The sequence below is a fragment of the Lemur catta genome, chromosome 15, assembly GCF_020740605.2.
Source record: "Lemur catta isolate mLemCat1 chromosome 15, mLemCat1.pri, whole genome shotgun sequence".
NCBI lineage: Eukaryota > Metazoa > Chordata > Mammalia > Primates > Lemuridae > Lemur > Lemur catta.
In genome coordinates, this window is record NC_059142.1 from 12,525,766 (window position 1) to 12,548,031 (window position 22,266).

The 22,266-nt window shown below is 44.5% G+C and overlaps 1 protein-coding gene and 2 pseudogenes across 1 annotated transcript; 1 reads left to right on the forward strand and 2 right to left on the reverse strand.

The window, feature by feature from the left end:
* Positions 1–1,159: 1,159 nt before the first annotated feature.
* On the reverse strand, positions 1,160–2,294 carry LOC123621231 (annotated as a pseudogene).
* A 10,694-nt stretch (positions 2,295–12,988) lies between these two features.
* LOC123621137 lies at positions 12,989–14,155 on the reverse strand (annotated as a pseudogene).
* Positions 14,156–16,504: 2,349 nt separating this feature from the next.
* On the forward strand, positions 16,505–21,330 carry TM4SF5 (transmembrane 4 L six family member 5). Its single transcript, XM_045527087.1, has 5 exons — positions 16,505–16,834; positions 19,683–19,763; positions 20,447–20,583; positions 20,790–20,973; positions 21,050–21,330. The coding sequence occupies exons 1-5, from the start codon at positions 16,661–16,663 to the stop codon at positions 21,062–21,064; spliced, it is 591 nt and encodes a 196-aa protein (XP_045383043.1). The 5' UTR covers positions 16,505–16,660; the 3' UTR covers positions 21,065–21,330.
* The last annotated feature ends 936 nt before the right edge of the window (positions 21,331–22,266 follow it).

Genomic DNA, 22,266 nt, shown 5'->3' on the forward strand with positions numbered 1-22,266 from the left:
TGGCTCACGCCTGTAATCCTAGCACTCTGGGAGGTCGAGGCAGGGATGGATTGCTCAAGGTCAGGAGTTCGAGACCAGCCTGAGCAAGAGCGAGACCCCGTCTCTACTAAAAAAATAGAAAGAAATTTTCTGGCCAACTAAAATATATATAGCAAAAATTAGCCGGGCATGGTGGCACGTGCCTGTAGTCCCAGCTACTCCGGAGGCTGAGGCAGAAGGATCGCTTGAGTCCAGGAGTTTGAGGTTGCTGTGAGCTAGGCTGATGCCATAGCACTCACTCTAGCCCGGGCAACAAAGCGAGACTCTGTCTCAAAAAAAAAAAAAAAATTAAATAAAATTTAAAAAAATAAAAAAATAGAAATATTGGTGTACTCAAGTTTACACCCAAGTTGGAAAATGTTTTGAGACTATTTCAATTGTTTTTAAAACAGCTTAATCTTGATCCTCATGTAAAAAAAAAAATTACCACTTTGTGTCATTGTTTGAAGTGCTAAGGATTGGTGCTGAAGGGTTTTTTTCCAGTCTACAGTCAGGTGATCACATGTCAATGGGGTTCAGAAAACCAAAATGAAGTCCCCAGAAGCAAAAGTTCTCTGACCTTGCCTTGTCCTCCTTCCTCTTGTTTCAATTCTTCCCTGAGGCTAGCCATAAAAAATCAGAATCCCTCTTCCCCAAGGCAGGTCATAAAAGCCAGAACCCCTTTTTCTGAAAGCTAGCCATAAAATCTAAAATTATTCTATGTAAAAACTGGCCATAAAGTAATTATCTGACCTACTTTGTTTTACTGTAAAACCCCCATTCCAGAAATTGCCCTGCCCCACACCCAGAAGAAAGGAAGGCGCGCTCAGAGAGGCCAAACTGAATCTAGATATTAGGTTGGTGCAAAAGTAATTGCGGTTTTAGCATTGTTGAAATTTGCCGTTTGATATTGGAATACATTCTTAAATAAATGTGGTTATGTTATACATCTTTTTTTTTAAAACTGGACCATTTAATGTTTTATACAATTTAATAAATTGTTCTTTTGATGACTGCAGACATGTAAGGCTATTTGGTGGCATTCAGAAACATCACAGTAATGGTGGTTTTCCCAACTGGTATGTAGTCTTCAATAAGAAGTTACTTGTATGAAACTGCTATCAGACCAGTAAGACTGCATTTATACATCCATCATTTTCAGGACTGTTGGTAACCTGGGCATATTTCCCCCAGATAACCTTGCCCCCTTGTGTCACAAGGCCCAACTCACTCACATTGACCTCAATGATAGTACCTTTGGTAATAACACGCAAAGCTGTATATAACGGGGATAAGGGATTCTTCTTTACACCAAGTATTGGTAGGTAAAAGGTAGCTTTCAGTTCAGGATATGTTACATGGGCCTTCTTGAAATGTAAACCCATTGCCCTAATGAATCTTTCATATTTAGGTGGTTTTCTTGTAAAGCCATCTCCAAGAAAGCAGACTTTAGTAACCATCCTCTTCCCTGCCTTTTTCTTTCTCTTTCCTATTTGAATAACTTCTGTTTCTCCCTCGGCACGAACTTTGGGCAAAGGGACATTCCATTTTCTTGCTTTCTCTTTTCATTTTTGCTTAATCATATTGGTTTTTTTGTTTTGTTTTGTTTTGTTTTTGAGACAGAGTCTCGTTTTGTTGCCCGAGCTAGAGTGAGTGCCCTGGCATCAGCCTAGCTCACAGGAACCTCAAACTCCTGGGCTTCAGCGATCCTACTGCCTCAGCCTCCCGAGTAGCTGGGACTACAGGCATCCGCCACCATGCCCGGCTAATTTTTTCTATATATATATATATTTTTAGTTGTCCAGCTAATTTCTTTCTATTTTTAGTAGAGACGGGGTCTCGCTCTTGCTCAGGCTGGTCTCGAACTCCTGACCTCGAGCGATCCACCAGCCTCAGCCTCCCAGAGTGCTAGGATTACAGGCGTGAGCCACCGCGCCCGGCCTGTTTAATCATATTGGAAAGTACTTTGGCTTGGGCCTGTCCTTCTCTGTCCAGCAGATAGGCAGGTACTGCTCCCTGTGGAGTCCTTTCATCATTCTTCTGTTTGGTGTTTCTCTTTTCATGCATCCTGATAGTCTTTTTCGTTTGTATTTTCTCAGCATGGCGCTGCTTGTGGTAAAGCTTGGCCTTCAGACCAATCATCTTCTTTGCCTTCTTTGACCATTCATGAGCCTCTCAACTTTCCTTTTTTCTCTTTTTCTCATGGTAATGCAAACGATACCCATAGCATACCCATAGCATTGACAGTGTCATTCAACATATTCATTTTGTGGCATGGTGACGGCTGCAGAGCCGCCAGTCTCAACCCCTCCGGCACGAAGAAGCTCTCAAACTTCAGCTCTCAGAGATCCACTAGCCGACTCCTCGCAGACCGTGACAGGTAAGGTCACTCTTTAAAAGATGTTATACATCATTTTAATGTGCATTTCTCACTTTATGATTCTTGCTAATGACATTATTACTTGCTGTTTATTTTTATTTATTTTAGACTATGGAAATGATGTTAGACAAAAAGCAAATTCGAAGAGATTTTTTTTTTTTTTTTTTTTTTTTTTGAGACAGAGTCTTGCTCTGTTGCCCAGGCTAGAGTGGATTTTATATACCAACCAGTGACAACCAGCTCAGTGGTTGGACTGAGAGAAGCACTTCCCAAAGCCAAACTTGCACCAAAAAAGGTCATGGTTACTGTTTGGTGGTCTGCTGCCACTCCGATCCACTGCAGCTTTCTGAATCCCAGAGGAACCATGACAGCTGAGAAGTATGCTCAGCAAATCCATGAGATACACCGAAAACTGCAAGGCTTGCGGCCAGCACTGGTCAACAGAAAGGGCCCAATTCTTTACCACAACACTCTACCCCACATGGCACAACCAATGCTTCAAAAATTGAATGAATTGGGCTACAAAGTTTTGGCTCATCCGCCATATTCACCTGACCTCTCACCAATTGATTACACTTCTTCAAGCATCTCGTCAGCTTTTGCAGGGAAACACTTCCACAACCAGCAGGATGCAAAAAATGCTTTCCAAGAGTTCACTGAATCCCAAAGCATGGATTTTTACGCTACAGGAATAAACAAACTTATTTCTCATTGGCAAAAATGTGTTGATCGTAATGGTTCCTATGTTGATTAATAAACATGTGTTTGAGTCTAGTTATAATGATTTAAAATTCACAGTCTGAAACTGCAATTACTTTTGCACCAACCTAATAGGCTTTGCTGGGTTCCCCACTCAGCCTGTTAGCATAAGTTCACACCCTTTTTGCCCAATCATATTTCTACATGGCTGTCCATACTTTGTTGACCCTAAACATAAACTTGGACAATTGCCCCTGCATCTTTGAGTATTTATTCTGAAGGTACCCATGTATAAGTTTGTAATTTTTTTCTCCTATTAATTAATCTACTTCATGTCAGCAAATTTTCAGCAAATCTTTATGGCAACAGTGGCCTTTGCTCCCTACAGTTTGAGTAAATTTTGGAAGCCAGGGACACTTTGATCCCTACATTGTAGACGTTGTAGTATTTACAAAATATTAAAACATTATTAAACATAAGTTTAAGGGCCAGGCGAGATGGCTCACGCCTGTAATCCTAACACTCTGGGAGGCTGAGGCAGGAGGATCGCTTGAGCTCAGGAGTTTGAGACCAGCCTGAGCAAGAGTGACACCCCGTCTCTACTAAAAATAGATAGAAATGATCTGGACAACTAAAAATATATGGAGAAAAAATTAGCTGGCGCTAATAACAGGCATGGTGGCGCATGCCTGTAGTCCCAGCTACTCGGGAGGCTGAGGCGGAAGGATTGCTTGAGTCCAGGAGCTTGAGGTTGCTGTGAGCTAGGCTGACGCCACAGCACTCTAGCTTGGGCAACAGAGCGAGACTCTGTCTCAAAACAAAAACAAAAAAAAAAAAAAAAACCTGACAGATTCAGGAGCCACTTAAGGAAAAGTCAAGAAGACTTGAGGTCTGGCTGGGTACAGGATTAAAGTTTTCTAGCCTGGGTGACTATTTCCACTGATGGAGACAAGAAAGTCAAAGCGAGATGAGTTTGGGGAATAGTATGAGGTCAGTACGAAACTGGCTGAATTTGAGTTAAAACCAAGACATTCAAGTGACCATATCCTTCAGGCAGTTAGATTTGGATCTGGAGGCATCAATTTTGGAGGTGACTATTGGCAGAGGGAACAGCTAATTCCCTGGGAGGGGATGGGCTTTGTCAGGAAGGCTACAAGGAGAAAAAAAAAGACCTGGAGCTGAATCTTGGCCAGATGCGGTGGCTCAGGCCTGTAATTCTAGCACTCTGGGAGGCCGAGGTGGGAGGATCGCTTGAGGTCAGGAGTTTGAGACCAGCCTGAGCAAGAGCGAGACCCCATCTCTACTAAAAATAGGAAAAAAATTATCCAGTCAACTAAAAAGAGAAACAAAAAATTAGCCAGACGTGGTGGCTCATGCCTGTTGTCCCAGCTACTTGAGAGGCTGAGGCAAGAGGATCATTTGAGCCCAGGAGTTTGTTCCCAGGCAACAAAGTGAGACTCTGTCTCAAAAAATAAAATAAAATAAAATAAAATAAAATAAACATAAGTTTAAGTTTATATACCTTGATACCTTCTTTTCATATTTAGGAGTGCTAACATAATAAAATTGGGGACTGATAACAATACAAAGTTACTTTAACTTTCTGGGTATTTCTAAGAGTTGACATTTTGATTAATATATGTAATTAAAACTACAAGATAAAAGAGGAACAATTCTATATGAAAAATAAGTTTTTGGCCGGGCGCGGTGGCTCACGCCTGTAATCCTAGCACTTGGGAGGCCGAGGCGGGTGGATCGTTTGAGCTCAGTAGTTCGAGACCAGCCTGAGCAAGAGCAAGACCCCGTCTTTACTAAAAATAGAAAGAAATTATATGGACAACTAAATATATATAGAAAAAATTAGCCGGGCATGGTGGCATGTGCCTGTAGTCCCAGCTACTCGGGAGGCTGAGGCAGGAGGATCGCTTGAGCCCAGGAGTTTGAGGTTGCTGTGAGCTAGGCTGACGCCACGGCACTCTAGCCACGGCAACAGAGCGAGACTCTGTCTCAAAAAAAAAAAAAACTAAAAAAAAAAAAAAGAAAAATAAGTTTTTTTCATAAAAAAGGTTATAAAGACATACAAATAGGGTTTTTTTCTTTTTTTTTGAGACAGAGTCTTGCTCTGTTGTCGTGGCTAGAGTGCCATGGCGTCAGCCTAGCTCACAGCAACCTCAAACTCCTGAGCTCAAGCGATCCTCCTGCCTCAGCCTCCCAAGCAGCTAGGACTACAGGCATGCGCCACCATGCCTGGCTAATTTTTTTTTCTATATATATTTTTAGTTGTCCGGCTAACTTCTTTCTATTTTTTTAGTAGAGACGGGGTCTCGCTCTTGCTCAGGCTGGTCTCGAACTCCTGAGCTCAAACGATCCACCTGCCTCAGCCTCCCAGAGTGCTAGGATTACAGGCGTGAGCCACCGCGCCTGGCCTACTTTCATTCTTCTTAAACAAGAGTTTATAATCAGCTACAGTCCAAGATTTGCTTCTTTAAGAAAAATGTCATGGAAAGAACTAAAATATTTTTTATGACTTTTTATTTAAAACATTACTGATTCTCTTGCTTTGTTTTCCAGAGTCATGGTGAGTTTTAAGTAAATAGGAAGTTTCCTTGATATCTCTGGGATTTAAAAGGATTGAATCCAGAGGGGAGAGGTGGTGGGGAACAGAAAAAAAAAGGATCGAATCCAGCAGGGCCCAACATGTTATTCACTGCGGACGCCCTGTGACTAAGACTGAAAACATCCTCCCTCTAGGCCCAGGGACTATTACGAAAGAGGGGGTGTGTGAGATTGTAAGGACTGATTCCGAGGCACAGAATTAGTTTAGTCTCTCCAGATCAAGGATGGGTGCACGGAGGCCTTAAACAAATACTAAATGAGAGACTTGCCTTTCCGGGCCACGCGGTACAGATATCCATCTCAATCATAAAAAATTTCCTGCTTCCCATAGACTTAGAACTTCTTGGGTATAATTGTTCTCAGTTTTGAGGTCTATACAAAAGGAGATACAGCAAGAAATTTATCAGCCACCTTAGGACAAATTACTAAAGAGACTAAAGTATTGCGATGCAACAAGTCTCTAAATTCCTTAGCCTGAATGGTTAACAATGCTTATGTTTGCTATAAGTCTACAACTAAGCCCAAGAATATAAGAGCTCAATACTTATAGACATATTAATTTTGTAGCCTTGCCTTTGACATTTTGGTTTTACTCTTATGTTGACTAGGTTTTAAAGGGTGGATGAGTGCCTGTCTATCTCCAGTCCCATCTGGCCTAAAGCATTTGATTGGCTGTAAGCCCTTTTGGCTATTCAGTGCTCTTGGCCACAAGGACCCAGGGCAGGTAGCCACACCACCCCCGCAAGAGATGGGACAAAATAAAAGTCTGGCCATAGATCTTACCTCTGGCAGATCTTGACCAAAAGGGAAGGATTGTGGACTAAAATAAAATCTTAAGCTCCACCCCCCGCCCCCAGCTGACTGAATGGATCCCCTCTTGGCCAAGAGGATACCCTAAAATTGAGTTATTGGCCATGAGAAGGGAGGTCAGACAGGCCTCATCATCCCCCTCCCTTTTTGTAGGTACCCTTTGTAACTCATTACAAAGCTGTCTCTGATTAACAGACTTCCTTACCTTCATTTAAAATATTCCAAACCTTTAGACAAAGCTTCATTTCTTTAACCAATTACAAGTCAAACAGTCTTTAAACTCACCTATAACCTGTAATTCCCCCCACCAACCTTTTCAAGACAAAGCAATGTATGCCTTCCACGTATTGATTCATGACTTTACCTGTAATTCTCCCAGAAGTGTACAAAATCAAACCGTAACCCAACCACAGTGAGTCCACTTGGTCAAGGCTTGTTGGGTGTGGCTCTGGGCCATGGTCCTCAAGTTTGGCTCAGAACAAATCTCTTTAAATTATTTTACAGAGTTTGGCTTCTTTTCTGTTGATAATATACTGAAGTCCTAACCCCCAGGACCTCAGAATGTGACTGTATTTGGAGATAGAGTCATTAAAGAGCTAATTAAGTTAAATATGATGGATGTCCTTATAAAAAGAGGACATTCGGACACAGACACACACAGAGAACAGACCATGTGAAGACACAGAGAGAAGACTGGCAAGCCAACGAGAGAGGCCTTAAAGAAAATCAACCCTGTTGACACCTTGATCTTGGACTTCTAGCCTCCAGAACTGTGAGAAAATAAATCTCTGTTGTTTAAGCCACCCAGTCTGTGGTATTTTGTTATGGCAGCCCTAGCAAACTAATACACTACTCAAAATAACTCAAGGAAATGGGAGACCCAGGTGGCAAGCCCCTTCTCTTCTTCCCAGGTATGTTTCTAATGACCCTTTAGGGAGAAATCCACGGAGAGGGAGGGGATAGAGCATAATGTGTTCCAGCCAGGCTGCCACTCAATGGTCCCTAATAAGGAAGTAGTGATGCCTGTTAGATGACAGTGAGTTGATTCCCTGTTCAGATTCTGCCTTGCTAGCCTCCCCTGATATGATATGTCATAAGGGGTTGTCTTTTTTTTTTTTTTTTTTTTGAGACAGAGTCTCATTCTGTTGCCCAGGCTAGAGTGCCGTGGCATCAGCCTAGCTCACAGCAACCTCAAACCCCTGGGCTCGAGCAATCCTCCTGCCTCAGCCTCCTGAGTAGCTGGGACTACAGGCATGTACCACCATGCCCAGCTAATTATATATATATATATATATATATATATATATATATATATGTTTTTAGCTGTCTGTATAATTTCTTTTCTATTTTTAGTGGAGACGGGGTCTCGCTCTTGCTCAGGCTGATCTCGAACTCCTGAGCTCAAACAATCCGTCCGCCTCGGCCTCCCAGAGTGCTAGGATTACAGGCGTGAGCCACCGCGAACGGCCAAGGGGTTGTCTTTACTACAACATTTAGAACATTTCTCCTGGGGTTAAGGAGAGAGACCTCGGGTGGAGCTCCTGCTTTTGCAACCTCGCTCCTGGCACTGCACCTAAGATGAGGACTCACTTGTAGATAACTCATAGACAGCTCCTCATTCCTAAGACTCCACCTCTGTCCACAGTTCTCTCCTAATCCCTGCTGAGACGGTGCCGTTTCTCAGTAAACATCATCTTTTCCTCCCTATGAAAAGAATCTATTCCCAATACCTTCTTGTGTCTTGCAAATATTACAGCCAAATGCATTTTTTTTCATACTTCAGTCTTTATTCACCAAAGACATATAGTAGAAGGTGAGGGGGACATTGAACTCTGGTCTCCTTGTCTACAGGGTTCTAAGCTGTGAGAAGGAAGAGGAGAAAAATGCCAAGGGGCTACATTTGCAGGGTTTCTACTGAAAAATCTGAATTCAGCCGGGTGTGGCAGCTCATGCACATAATCGTAGCATCTCAGGAGGCTGAGATGGGAGGATTGCTTGAGGTCGGGAGTTTGAGATGAGCCTGGACAATATAGCAAGATCCCACCTCTAAAAATTTTTTTTTTTTAAAGTAGCTGGGCATGGTGGTACATGCCCGTAGTCCCAGTGTAAAACCCTCCAATGGCTTCTAAACTCCTCACAAGGCCCAATGTGACCTAGACCCTGACTATCTTTCTGACCTCATCTTGGACAATTCTTCCCCATCCTAATCTTTGGAAGTTCAGTAAACTGAACTTTTTTTTGGTTCCTTAATGTAAGCTCTTCTCCCCTGAGATGAACTTTGCCTGTTCCCTCAACCCTGACTGTGCTCTTCCTCCAGCTCATCACGTGGCTGTCTCTTCTGTCCTTCAGGCTTCCTCCAAGAGGCTCCCTTCTCTGGGTGGTGGTGACAGAGCATTGTGGTCAAGAGCACAGATGCTGGAGCCAAACTGCAAAATCCCCTGTCTCCTTATCGGCAGGGGTGATGATCATAGCTCTGATTCCTCAGAGGTGTGTTATAAGAATTATGGGATTTAATATATGTAACTCAGAACAGAGTCTGGGATACAAGCTAACTGTTAGTTATTATTACTATATCCTGAAGGCCCACTGCTAATTTGTAGGGGCCAAGAGAGCAGCACAAATGGAGGCCCACATATGGCAAGTCTAAATATTTATTCATTTATTCATTCATTCATTCATTCATTTACTTATTTTGGAGACAGAGTCTCCCTCATTGCCCAGACTAGAGTGCAGTGGCGTCATCATAGCTCACTACTACCTCAAACTCCTGGGCTCAAGTGATCCTCCTGTCTCCCAAGTAACTAGGACTACATGTGCACATCATCATGTCCAGCTAATTTTTTAATTTTTTGTAGACACAGGGTCTTGCTATGTTGTCAAGGCTGGTCTCAAACACCTGGCCTCAAGCGATCCGCCCATCTCAGCCTTCCAAAATGTTGGGATTACAGGTACGAGCCACAGTGCCCAGCCAGGTAAGTCTAAAGATTTAAATGTATAACACGAGCTATGCCAAGGCCTGGCCCACATTCACACCCTTAGCTTGCTCACCTGGGACAGTCCTCACAATCCAGAAGCTAGAGGAGCCAAACTCTTCCCTGGGCCAGGGCTGCCACCTGCAAGCCTGAGCGTCAGCCCAGAACTGCTGGGGCAGGGTGGACAGGGCTGCTCTGGGCCCAGACTCCCGTGCAGTTTACGGTGCAGTTTACAGACCCCACCAACACGCAGGCTCTCAGCTCACTTCCACTTCAACTCACACATTTCTCTTCCATGATTCCCATCTGCTCAGTTGGTTACTGAAGTTTGGAAAACTTTCTTACAAGGTAAAAATGAAAAGGGGGTTTGTGTTTCAGTATTTGTGATATGCAGGGCCCTCTACAGTAGTATCAGCATCACCTGGGAGCTTGTTAGAGATGCTGGTCCCACCCCAGACCTACTGAATCAGAATCTGCATTTTCACAAGATGCCCAGGAGATGTGTATGAAGTTAGAGAAGCACTGGACTAAGCAGAGAGTCCTGCCCAGGTCTAGGTGTGGTTTTGATTCCCTGGCCACCAAATCTAGAGCAGCCCTCTGCCCAGTCACCCTCTACCACACCACTCGGTTTATTCCCTTCATATAATTTGGCATAATCTTTATTTATTTTTTTTAGAGTTTGGTGTGTTACTTTTGGAATTTATACTAATTTCAATTTAGCATAATCTTGAATTTCTAGTTTGTTGCCTGTCTCTCCAAACTATTATATAAACTACAGGAAGGTTCCTTGTCTGTCGCGTTTAGTGCTGTATCCACTGGGTCCATAACTGGGCCCATACAGAGCAGGTTCTCACTACTGAATTTCCATGATTCAAAGACATCTTCAAATATAATACGTCATTTTATGTACCACTAAGAAAAAATGCTGTCAGTTAAACTATGATTCAATGCCTTCTTAACACCTGAATTTTTATTTTATGCTAATTATAAGCTTTTCCAGATCTTTTTTTTTTTTTTTTTTGAGACAGAGTCTCGCTCTTTTGCCCTGGCTAGAGTGCTGTGGCAGCCTAGCTCACAGCAACCTCAAATTCCTGGGCTTAAGCAATCCTTCTGCCTTAGCCTCCCGAGTAGCTGGGACTATAGGCATGTGCCATCATGCTCAGCTAATTTTTTTCTATATATAATTTTAGCTGTCCAAACCATTTCTTTCTATTTTTAGTAGAGACAGGGTCTCGCTCTTGCTCACTCTAGTCTCGAACTCCTGACCTTGAGCAATCCTCCCGCTTCGGCCTCCCAGAGTGCTAGGATCACAGGAGTGAGCCACCGCACCCAGCCTTTCAGACCATTTTTAAAAATCATTCTGGTGCATACGTGAAAAGAAAAATGTTAGTAAAATGAATGGGTTAAAATATTCTCAGAAATGCATTTTTTACATTTTAACTTTAATTTCCTTTTTAGAGACGGGTCTTGCTCTGTTGCCCAAACTAGAGTGCAATGGCAGAATCATAGCTCATTGCAGCCTCAAATTCCTGGACTCAAGGGATCCTCCTCCCTCAGCCTCCAAAAGTAGGTGGGATTATAGGCATGAGGCACCTCAATCAGCCCAAAAATGCCTTTAAAGTCTGACTCCTCTGAATCACTTTCTGATAATCAATGACTGTTTTCCACACAATATTGTCCTCTGCCATCAAGGACATTGGTGAGGCAATATTTCTTAAAAGAGGGTTCCGCTATTGTCTCCAAGACTTTCTTCTAGGCTGTGGGCATGTCCCTGTTTTACTAGATAGTGTCAGCAGAATTCACACCTTCACTAACAACAAATTTTCACTCTGCTACTTTGTTTCCATGCTTTTCTAAATATATCATTACCTTTTTGTTCCATTTTAAAACACGATGTAATCTTTATGAAGACTTTTAAAAAAATAGACTTTATTTTTTAGAACAGTTTTAAGTTTCTTAATGTCTGCAAAATTAAGCAGAAAGTACAGAGAGTTCCCTTATATCCCTACCCCTCACCATACACACAGCCTCTCCCACTATCTGCATCCTGCACTAGAGTGTACATTTGTTGCAATCAATGAACCTACATTGACACATCATTAGCCAAAGTCCGTAGTTTACATTAGGGTTCACTCTGGGTGTTGTACGTTCTATAGGTTTGGACAAATATATAATGACATGTATCTACCATTATAGTATCATACAGAGTAGTTTCACTGCCCTAAGAAAATTATCTGTGTTCCACCTATTCATCCCTCCCTCTTCCCACCAACCCCTGGCAACCACTGACCTTTTGACTGTCTCCTGAGTTTTGCCTTTTCCAGAATGTCATATAGTTGGAATCATACAGTATGTAGCCTTTTCAGATTGGCTTCTTTCACTTAGTAATATGTCTTTAAACGTTCTTCTGTATCTTTTTACGGTTTGATAGTGCATTTCTTTTTAGCACTGAGTAATATTCCACTGTCTGGATGTACCAGTTTATCCCTTCACCTACTAAAGGACATCTTGGTTGCTTCTAAGTTTTGGCAACTTGAATAAGATTGCTCTAAACATCCTGTGTGCAGGTTTTTGTATGAACACAAGTTTTCAAGTCATTTGGGTATAAATACCAAAGAGCGAGATTGCTGGATTGTACGGTAACAGTTTAGTTTTATAAGAAACTGTCAAACTTTCTTCCAAAGTGGCCATACCATTTTGCATTGTCACCAGCAATAAATGAGAGTTCTTGTTGCTCCACATTCTTACTAGCATTTGGTGTTATCAGTATTCTGGATTTTTACTGTTCTAAAAGATATGTAGTTGTATCTCATTGTTCTTTTAATTTGCAGTTCCCTAATGACATATGATGTGGATGACATATGCTTATTTGCCATCTGTATATCTTCTTTGGTAAGGTATCTGTTCAGGTCTTTGGCCCATTTTTTAATGGGTTTATTCATTTTCTTATTGTTTTCAGAGTTATTTGTATATTTTGGATAACAGTTCTTTATCAGATTTGTCTTTTGCAAATATTTTCTCCCAGGCTATGGCTTGTCTTCACAGAGCCTACGTTTTTCATTTTAATGAGGTCCAGCTTATCAATTATTTCTCTCATGGATCATGAAAGTCATTGTCAAGCCAAAGCTCAATTAGATTTTCTCCTATATTATCTCTAGAAGTTTTATAGTTTTGCATTTTACATTTAGGTATATGATTTATTTTGAGTTAATTTTTGTGAAGCACGTAAGGTCTGTGTCTAGATTCACTTTTCTTTTTCAAATGCTGATGCCCAGTTGTTCTAGCACCATTTGTTGAAAAAGACTGTCTTTTTCTCCACTGTATTGACTTTGCTCCTTTGTCAAAAATCAATAGATTCAGAAATAAGGATGGTATTTAAAAAACAAAAGAAAAAAAATCAATAGATTACATTCATGTGGTTCTATTTCTAGACTTTCTAGTCTGTTCAATTGACCCATTTGTCTATTCTTTAACCAATACCACGCTGTCTTGATTACTGTATTTTCTTCTTATCAGGACGATTTACAAATAGTATCTGGTCCCCTAAAGCCTTCACAGCTTTCTGGCAATTGGGCAGTCCCTCTTCTATGTTTTCTAAAAGAATCCCTCCTAATGCTCTCTGGTCATGCTTATCTAAGAGCCTAAGCAGAGCCTTCCTATCTTTCAAGTTGTACTTGGGCTTGAAAAGCACACTCCCCAGCTATTATTAAATACTTCAATTTTCAGATTGTTGACTAATGCCTCAGTCATTAGCCATTGCTGCCATTGTTTCTGCTTGAGCCCAATAGCTAAATGTTGTGTTTCATCCAAGATTTCTTCTAAAGTTGGAGGGTATGTATCTCCTGGCTGATGTGTCTTCCTGTAATTCACAATCTCAGCAAGAACACCAAACTTATATCCAGAGCTTCCTGATAGGGCTTTCAAGTTAAATCATCCATTGTTCTGATCAGAATTTTGTTTAGCACCTGATGATCCCCTATGTTCTACCGTTGCTTCCTTCTTCTTGGATGATGATGGTGATGATGACGATTGAGAAGATACTGCACATTTTTCTGTTTCAGGACTGGAAAGAGCTCGTTTTTTGAGCAGCTCCCTCTCTCTCAGCAGGCTCGGGTCCACAACGCTGAGCCAGGAGGGCGGCCCCGCGCGACCTGCCACTCCGCCGCCCCCGCGTGCCTAGGTTCAGCCAGCCGCCCACGCCGGCGCGCCCGCACTTCCTGCTTGTCGCCAGCGCCCCCGGCCGCCAGCGCACGCCCCGGGCGGACCGGCCCGCAGTCTCGCCGCTGGCGCTGGCGGCGGCCGCGGAGGAGGTGACTGCGGCCTGGGGCTCCCAGGATAGAAGTTTATTTCTTGCTCATGAAACAGTAAGGAAGCAGGTGGTCCACGGCTGCAACAGTCCTCCTCAGGGCTGTCCAGGGGCCCAGAATCCGCCGAGCTTGTCTCACCATCTGTAGGGGCTGTCCTCATCCGCAGAGTCTAAATGGCTCAACTCCTGGCCTGCATTCCCGGAGGGGAAGGGAAAGGCACGCTCATTCCCTAAAGTACACTACCAAAGCTGAACACATCGCCTCTGTGCCCTCTCATAGGTCATAACTTAGTCACATGGTCACAGTTAGTTTCAAAAGAAGCTGGACAATATAGTTTTTAGCTGAGCACCCATGTTCCCAGCTAAAAAGCCTGCTACTACATAAACACAGAAGAATGGGGCTAACTCATAAGCTCTGCCATATACTTGCTCAGGCATACACCTCTGGCCTTCTCAGCTATGGCCAGAGAGTATGGGATCATGGAGTTTAGACAGATTCCCTGGAGAGGTAATTTGTTGGATGCCTCTCCCATCATTCATTCCATCCTTCCTAATAGTGACCCTAATTTCCCATCCTGATGGTTTAGAAGGAATTGACAACTCCTCCTGTTCTAGAGTAGTCCCTGAGTGACTTAAGTCAATTAGCATGTTCTACCTCCTGGCCACAGTGAGCTGGGTAAGCAACAGGCACAGAACCAATCCAAGCCAAGAAGTTCTCTGGGATATGTAGGCAAGAAGCTTCTTCGCTCCTCAGGGAAAGCTATGGGAAGAGATTCTCTTCCTCCTGATGGTATGGTGTAAAGACATGAGGTCTGGAACTGCTGCAACTAATGCCACTATCAGGAGGTGGGTCCAGCTTAAGGAGGGAGCCAAAACCAAAAAGAAATAGAGAGAATGGCAGAGAAACAATATAAGAACAGCGATGACATCTTGAACTTGAAGATCAAAAGTGAACACCCAGGCCTATCCCCTGGGTATACTGCAAAAAAATTGGGTGAAATGTGGTCTGAACAGTCAGCCAAAGATAAACAACCATATGAACAGAAGGCAGCTAAGATAAAGGAGACATATGAAAAAGATATTGCTGCATACCATGCCAAGGGCAAAGGTGAAGCAGGAAAGAAGGGCCCTGGCAGGCCAACAGGCTCAAAGAAGAAGAATAAACTAGAAAATGAGGAGGAAGAAGAAGATGAGGATGATGATGAGGAGGAAGAAGACGAAGAATAAATGGCTATCCTGTAATGATGAGTATGGAGTGTGTGTGTATGCTCAGGCAATTGTTTTGCTAAGAATGTGAATTCAAGTGCAGTTCAATATTAGCTCAGTATAAAAATAGAGTGCTCATTTATAGATAAAAAAACAAAACCCACTACCTGAAGTAGTGCTACCTTGTTTTCATTGGCTGAACTAGTAATTTCCCTTTCTCTTTCAAAAGAGTTGAGTTTTCTGTTACTTAATATAGTTCCTTAAAATGGACTTGGCGTGGCAGGCAATAAATGATTGATATCTTTAGTACTGTCAATATCATTTGTATTTTTATTTTTTTATTTATCTTGTATTGAGACAGGATCGTACTCTGTTGCCTAGGCTGGAGTACAGTGGCTCCCCCAATCATAGTTCACTGTAACCTCAAATTCCTGTGCTCAACCAATCCTCTTGCCTCAGCCTCCCGAGTAGCTGAGACTACAGGTGTGGTGTATGCCACCACACCCAGCTAATTTTTTTATTTTTTATTTTTTGTGCTGGGATATTAGGCGCCCAGCCTAATTTCATTTTTAGAATTTATATTCTATGTTTTCTCTTTAAATGATTTTTGAAACTTACACCTAGTTTTGTGACTAGATTTATAAAAATTATTTAGACTTAAGCGAAGACTTCCCCATTTGGAAGTTTTTATTTTACTTCATCTCTTGATGAGCTAAGATGACTTCCCCAAAAAGGAGAAGAAGGAGACACAGGGTTATTTCCAAATCCAAACATTCTCAGAAATGCAATTCTGTTGCTTTTTACACACAAAAAGCAACTTGAACATGTATACAATAATTGAGTAATAACTTCTTTTTGTTGATTCAGCACTCCAACAAAAAGAGAACTTCTTTGACCTCAGAATGCCAACCAAAAATACCCAGAGATTGATTCGCACAGTACTGGCTTGGATCACGTGGCCGTCGCTGAATCAAACATGGAGGCCAGAGAGCTAGAATGCGCTAATCAGTCAGGCCTCAGTCTCAAGCCAACCCTCAGAAACAGGTATGGCCTCAACAGGAGGAAGGGTCAATAATCAGATACTGAGGAAAAGAAATGAAAGGACAATGAAAGCCCACTATCATCTTTTTAGTTTCTTTCTAGGAGGAACTCTCCCTGTGGCACCAATAAAAAGGATGAGGCCACCATACATCTGCTTTGTGCTTCCTAGTTTACAAAATACTTCTCATGTTGCCCCCATTTGATCCTCAGAACCCCCCATGAGGCAAGTGACATCCCTATACCCTTTATACAGATGAGGCGACTGAGACTCAGAAACATTAAGGGGCTTGGCTAAGCCACAGTGTAGTTAAGGGACCGACAGAGGGGCTGTGGAGAGGTGCATGCACAAAAAAGAGCAAGACACTAACCCCAGGCAGCTTCCTCTGCGTGTCAAGCTCCCCCATCTCTGCCCACCACCGCATCCCCCACTTCACTTCAGGGCTGCAGCACCTCTCCCTCTCCCTCCTGTGCCACTCTCCCTTATCGCTGTCATCCAGCCAGTTTCTGCCACTCCTCTTCCCTGACCTTTGCTCCTGCTCCGGGCTTGTTTTCCTCTGGACCTGGGAACCTCCTGCACTTTCACTCACCACCTGGCCTTCCTATCGCTTTAGCATGTGCACGGGAAAGTGTGCCCGCTGTGTGGGGCTCTGCCTCATCCCCCTCTCCCTGATCTGCATCGTGGCCAATGCCCTCCTGCTGGTGCCTAACGGAGAGACCACCTGGACCAGTGACCACCTCAGCTTGCAAGTCTGGCTCATGGCGGGCTTCATCGGCGGGGGCCTGATGGTGAGAAGGCTGGGGACTGGGGGCTCAATGCCACTCTAAGGGGCTCTGAACAGGAGGGAGAGGGAGAGGGAGAGAGGAAAAAAGGATGGTTGCCTGGGAAAGGATAGCAATGGCTTTGTGGGAACAAGAAGTCCACCCAATTCTTCCCTACACTAGTTAGGCACACTTTGCCTAGGGTCCTAGGCTGAATGTCTGAGGGAAACAGGAAGGAAGGAAGCCTCACTGCTCTAAAGAGCTTCCTGACTGGGTAGGGAGCGTGTCCTACCTGTTCCTCCCCACTCCCACTGTTGAGCAGATGCTGGGGACACCTCACTACTAGGGTCGAGGCAGAAGGAGCAGCTGGCTGTGAGAGATGTCATCAGGGCAGGATAATAATAATAGGCATAGTAGGGTGAGTGTAGTGAATATGTCTGAAGCCAGGGAGTGACATCACAGATTAGTAACTCTACACTGTTAACTCAGTGTCACCCTCCCCCACATCCACATCTGTTCCCTCTCTGCCCACGTTTCTGCATGCCCACTCTGTGCTGGGTGCTAAGAATAAACTCAGAGCCTAGGGCAGTATGGCAGAGAAGGTGCCCCCAAGTTGTCCTTGAGACTAGGATCTGTCAGGAGAAGTGAAGGAAGAGGAGACAGATTTCCAGACTTCCTAACCCCCATCCTCCAACTCCCTCCCCATTTAGGGGAACTTCTGAATGGCCAACCTAGTTCAAATCTTCATGGGATAAAAACAAAAGATCTACCCAGCACAGGTTTCCACTTCTCAGGACAGTTCACTGATGACATTCTCTAGGAAAGATCTCACCTTCCTCCCTTTTGTGGTCATGCTTCTGTTAGCTAACAGTGGATACCTCTCCTTTATCCAACAATCCTCTCTTACCGTCTGGTGTCTTTTCTCCTCCTCCTCCTCCTGCATGGATTCATGGCTTTTGGACTCTCTCTATTCCTCTGAATGCAACTCTCTCTGAGATGTCACACTCCTTTACCCAGTGTCACACTGCACCCCGTCTCCAGCCTAAACCACCTCCACCCCCGCCCACACTCCTCTGCCCAATCTAACCAGCCCGCTTCAGGGGAGATCTCCAAGGCTGTCCCCCAACACACTGATTCACAGCTGCCTTCCCCCACCTCTGTGCCCAGAGTCACTCTCAAGAAGCACCACCCTAAGCCATGGGGACACAGACAAGATCTCTGCTCTCCCAGAAGCTTGTGTTCCTGTTGGTGAGGCAACTGGTATCAAGGAAGCAAGACCACAAGCCCTGTAAGAGCAAGGACTGCCTATTTTGTTGGCTACGATGTGCCTGGTGCCTGGATTAGTCCCTAGCACTTAACAAGCACTCAATTAACAGTCATTAAATGAATGAAGTAAATAAATAAGAGAGATGATTTCAGATACAAGTAGGTGACATCAAGATATAAAGCAGGTTGCTATCATAAAGAGTTCCTAAGCAAGGTGGGGGAACCACTTTTTTTTTTTTTTTTTTTTTTTGAGACAGAGTCTCGCTCTGTTGCCCAGTCTGGAGTGCCGTGGCATCAGCCTAGCTCACAGCAACCTCAAACTCCCGGGCTCAAGTGATCTTCCTGCCTCAGCCTCCCAAGTAGCTGGGACCACAGGCATGCACCACCATGCCTGGCTAATTTTTTCTATATATTTTTAGTTGTCCAGATAATTTCTTTCTATTTTTAGTAGAGACGGCGTCTCGCTCTTGTTCGGGCTGGTCTCAAACTCCTGACCTCGAACAATCCTCCTGCCTCAACCTCCCAGAGTGCTAGGATTACAGGTGTGAGTTACCATGCCTGGCCTGGGAACCACTTTTTATAGCATTTTGGGGAAGGCCTCCACGAGGTGATGTCTGAACTGAGACCCAAATGACAAAAAGAAGTTGTGAGCATTGGCCTGGTGTGGTGGCTCACGCCTGTAATCCTAGCACTCTGGGAGGCCGAGGCAGGTGGATCGTCTGAGCTCAGGAGTTTGAGACCAGCCTGAGCAAGAGCGAGACCCCGTCTCTACTAAAAATAGAAAGAAATTAGCTGGACAACTAAACATATATAGAAAAAATTAGCTGGGATGGTGGCACGTGCCTGTAGTCCCAGCTACTTGGGAGGCTGAGGCAGGAGGATCGCTTGAGCCCAGGAGTTTGAGGTTGCTGTGAGCTAGGCTGACGCCATGGCACTCTAGCCACGGCAACAGAGTGAGACTCTGTCTCAAAAAAAAAAAAAATGAATCTCGGGATATCCTACACTGCACATCACAGCAACCACTAGCATAATCCTTCCACTCTCTACCATAATCCCAATTCAGCAGACACTCCAACGCCACTATCTCTTCCTGCTGCTGAGAGAATTTATAGTTATTGAGCATTTACTCTGAGCCAGTCTTGAAACCAAGTCAGCTTGTTATCTCATTAAATCTTAAGAACAGCTCTGTGAGGTACCTCCTGCAGACCCATTTTACATAGGACACAACTGAGACTCAGAGAGATGAATCAATTCATAGAGTGTGAAGTAGTGCAGGGTTGGCATTAAAACTCAGGCCTCCTGACTCCCATTCAGTTGGGCACCTACTGTGTGTCAAGGAATATAATGATATTGGACTCTACCCTCCAGTAAGCTACAATCTGGACAGAGATAAGGTAGGCACGTAAATAATGATATACTATTTATGTAAAGCCCAGCAGCTCTGGGAGAAGTAACGATAAGGTCTCCCTATAGTCCAATGTGTTGAGGGCATCACAGCAGCCTCCCAGAAGAGATAAGCGTTAATACAAGCAAGGCTTTGTGGATAGGGGGTCAGGGTGGGAAGTGAGGGTTGTGGGGACTTGTTATCACACTGACTCTTGCCCCACAGGTACTGTGTCCAGGAATTGCAGCTGTTCGTGCAGGGGGCAAGGGCTGTTGTGGTGCAGGCTGCTGTGGAAATCGCTGCAGGGTAAGATCCAAATTAAGAAGGAGGTCAGGGCCAGGCGTTGTGGCCCATGCCTGTAATCCTAGCAATCTGGGAGGCTGAGGCAGGAGGATCCCTTGAGCTCAGGAGTTCGAGACCAGCCTGAGCAAGAGCGAGACCCCGTCTCTACTAAAAAATAGAAAGAAATTATATGGACAACTAAAAAAAATATACAGAAAAAATTAGCCAGGCATGGTGGCACATGCCTGTAGTCCCAGCTACTCGGGAGGCTGAGGCAGGAGGATCGCTTGAGCCCAGGAGTTTGAGGTTGCTGTGAGCTAGGCTAACGCCACGCACTTTAGCCCGGGCAACAAGTCAAGACTCAGTCTTTGAACCTGTCCTCGCAGAGCCACAGCACTCTGTACAGAATTCCTAGCTACAGGAGCTTGTCTGCAGAGTCCCAGGCTCTGCTTCACCCGTCCCTCACACCCGCACCCACACCCGCAAATCCTAGGCCTCAATGTGCCTGGCCGGAGGGGACTACAATCCCCATGAACCTCTGCCCGCTGGCTCCTAGGGTTAGCCTAACTCCAAGCCTGGGGTTTGATGGGAAATGTATTTTAAACCTGACTCAAGAGGAGCGCGGTGATGTGGGGGCCAAGCCAGGTGCGGTGGGACAAGTGGGGAGGTTGTGGTCGGATTCACCTCACCTTCCACACCACATCCAGATGCTCCGCTCGGTCTTCTCCTCGGCATTCGGGGTGCTTGGTGCCATATACTGCCTCTCAGTGTCGGGAGCAGGGCTCCGAATTGGACCCAAATGCTTAATGAACGGCAAGTGGAACTACCACTTTGAAGATACCGAGTAAGGTTTAGCCTGTATTCCTGTCTTCCATTCTTTGCCTCTTCCCACCTATCCTTCCCACTGGGAAACGTGGGCAGGTCTCAGCTTTGAGAGAGCTCCCTTCACGTGGGCCAACTGAGCCCTTTGCAAATGCCCTAGACGTGTGCGTGGGGGTGGGGGGGGCACGCCAGATGACCTCCTCTCACGTGACCCTGTCCCACCCACAGAGGTGCTTACTTGCTCAACCGGACTCAATGGGATTTGTGCGAGGAGCCGCCTAACGTGGTCCCCTGGAATGTGACACTATTCTCCTTGCTGGTGGCGGCCTCATGCCTAGAAATCGTGCTGTGTGGGATACAACTGGTGAACGCAACCATTGGTGTCTTCTGTGGAGACTGCAGGAAAAAGGAGGTAGGATGGCATGGGGTGGAGTTGTAGAAGGAACCTGCTTGCTCCTGGCTGCGTCCTCACTTTCTCTTTTCCGCAGGGCACCCCTCACTGAGGCTTCACTGACCATCCAGTTACACCTGCTGGTTTGTTTGTCGACACCCGCTTGGCCCCTCCACACCCTGGTTGGCTGGAATAAACTCTTTGAGCTCTCTTCGCATCTCAGATTGTGCCCTATGCAAGGAGGAGTATGCGAGGGCTTCCAGATACACTCAGGCTTGGGGCTCTCATGTTTGGGATCCCTGTACCCTCTTATTATTATCTTAACAAATGGATACTGAGCTATTAGGGGTTGCACTGAAAATAAAGTGGTAAACAAGATAGACGGGTTCTGGGTTCTCAAAGAACTTAACATTCCAGGAGTGAAAGATGGGCAATTTATTAAAGAGGCAAAAGATTATTTCAATTGGTAATAAGCACTTTTTTAAAACTCATTGGTAGGCTGGGTGAGGTGGCTCAGCCTGTAATTCCCGCACTTGGGAGGCTGAGGCGAGAGGATCACTTGAGGCCAGGAGTTCAAGACCAGCCTGGTTAATGTAGCCAGATGCAGTCTCAATTTAAAAAAAATTAACCAGGAGTGGTGGCATGTACCTGTAGTCCCAGCTACTTGAGAGGCTGAGGCAGTAGGATTCCTTGAGCCCAAGTGTTTGAGGCTGCAGTGAGCTATGATTGAGCCACTGCACTCCAACCTGGGCAACAGAGTGAGGCCCTGTCTCTTTAAAAAAAAAAAAAAAAAGGAGGTGTGTGGTAGCTCACAGCTTGTAATTCTAGCACTTTGGGGAAGCCATGAAGTTTGAGGTTGTAGTGGGCTCTGATCAGTCCCCTGCACTCTAACCCTGGCAACAGAGCAGATGCTGTCTCAAATGTACACAAAAAGAAAAACCCAAACCACACACAAAATAAAATTCTTTTAAAAAGTTGGTAATGGGATAGAGGTTGACTAACAGAGGGACTATTTTTTATGATAGGTGAAGTCTGAGAAAGTGAGATTTGAGCTGACATCTAGTAGGTTCGCTAACCATCTGGATTGGGTGAAGGGGTTCCAGGCAGAGAGAACAGGAAACAGGAATCGGTATTTATAAAAGCCACTGTTTGGGTTTTGTAGGAGAAAATAAGGGAAATTATGAAAAAGACACTTTAGCCTCTTAAACTCTAGAAAAGGAAGCCTTAAAGCCTTGTCACATCCTAATTTGGTAGAATTTTCTTAATCTGAGGTCACTGGTGGTTCAGAAAGGAGGCAGCCTGGGCTCTTACTGG

Excerpts from the sequence above, each read along its gene's own strand:
- TM4SF5 (XM_045527087.1), top strand. The coding sequence starts at position 16,661 with ATGTGCACGGGAAAGTGTGCCCGCTGTGTGGGGCTCTGCCTCATCCCC. Across the intron at positions 16,835-19,682 it reads TCATCGGCGGGGGCCTGATG|GTACTGTGTCCAGGAATTGC; the intron begins GTGAGAAGGCTG and ends CTTGCCCCACAG. Across the intron at positions 19,764-20,446 it reads GCTGTGGAAATCGCTGCAGG|ATGCTCCGCTCGGTCTTCTC; the intron begins GTAAGATCCAAA and ends CACCACATCCAG.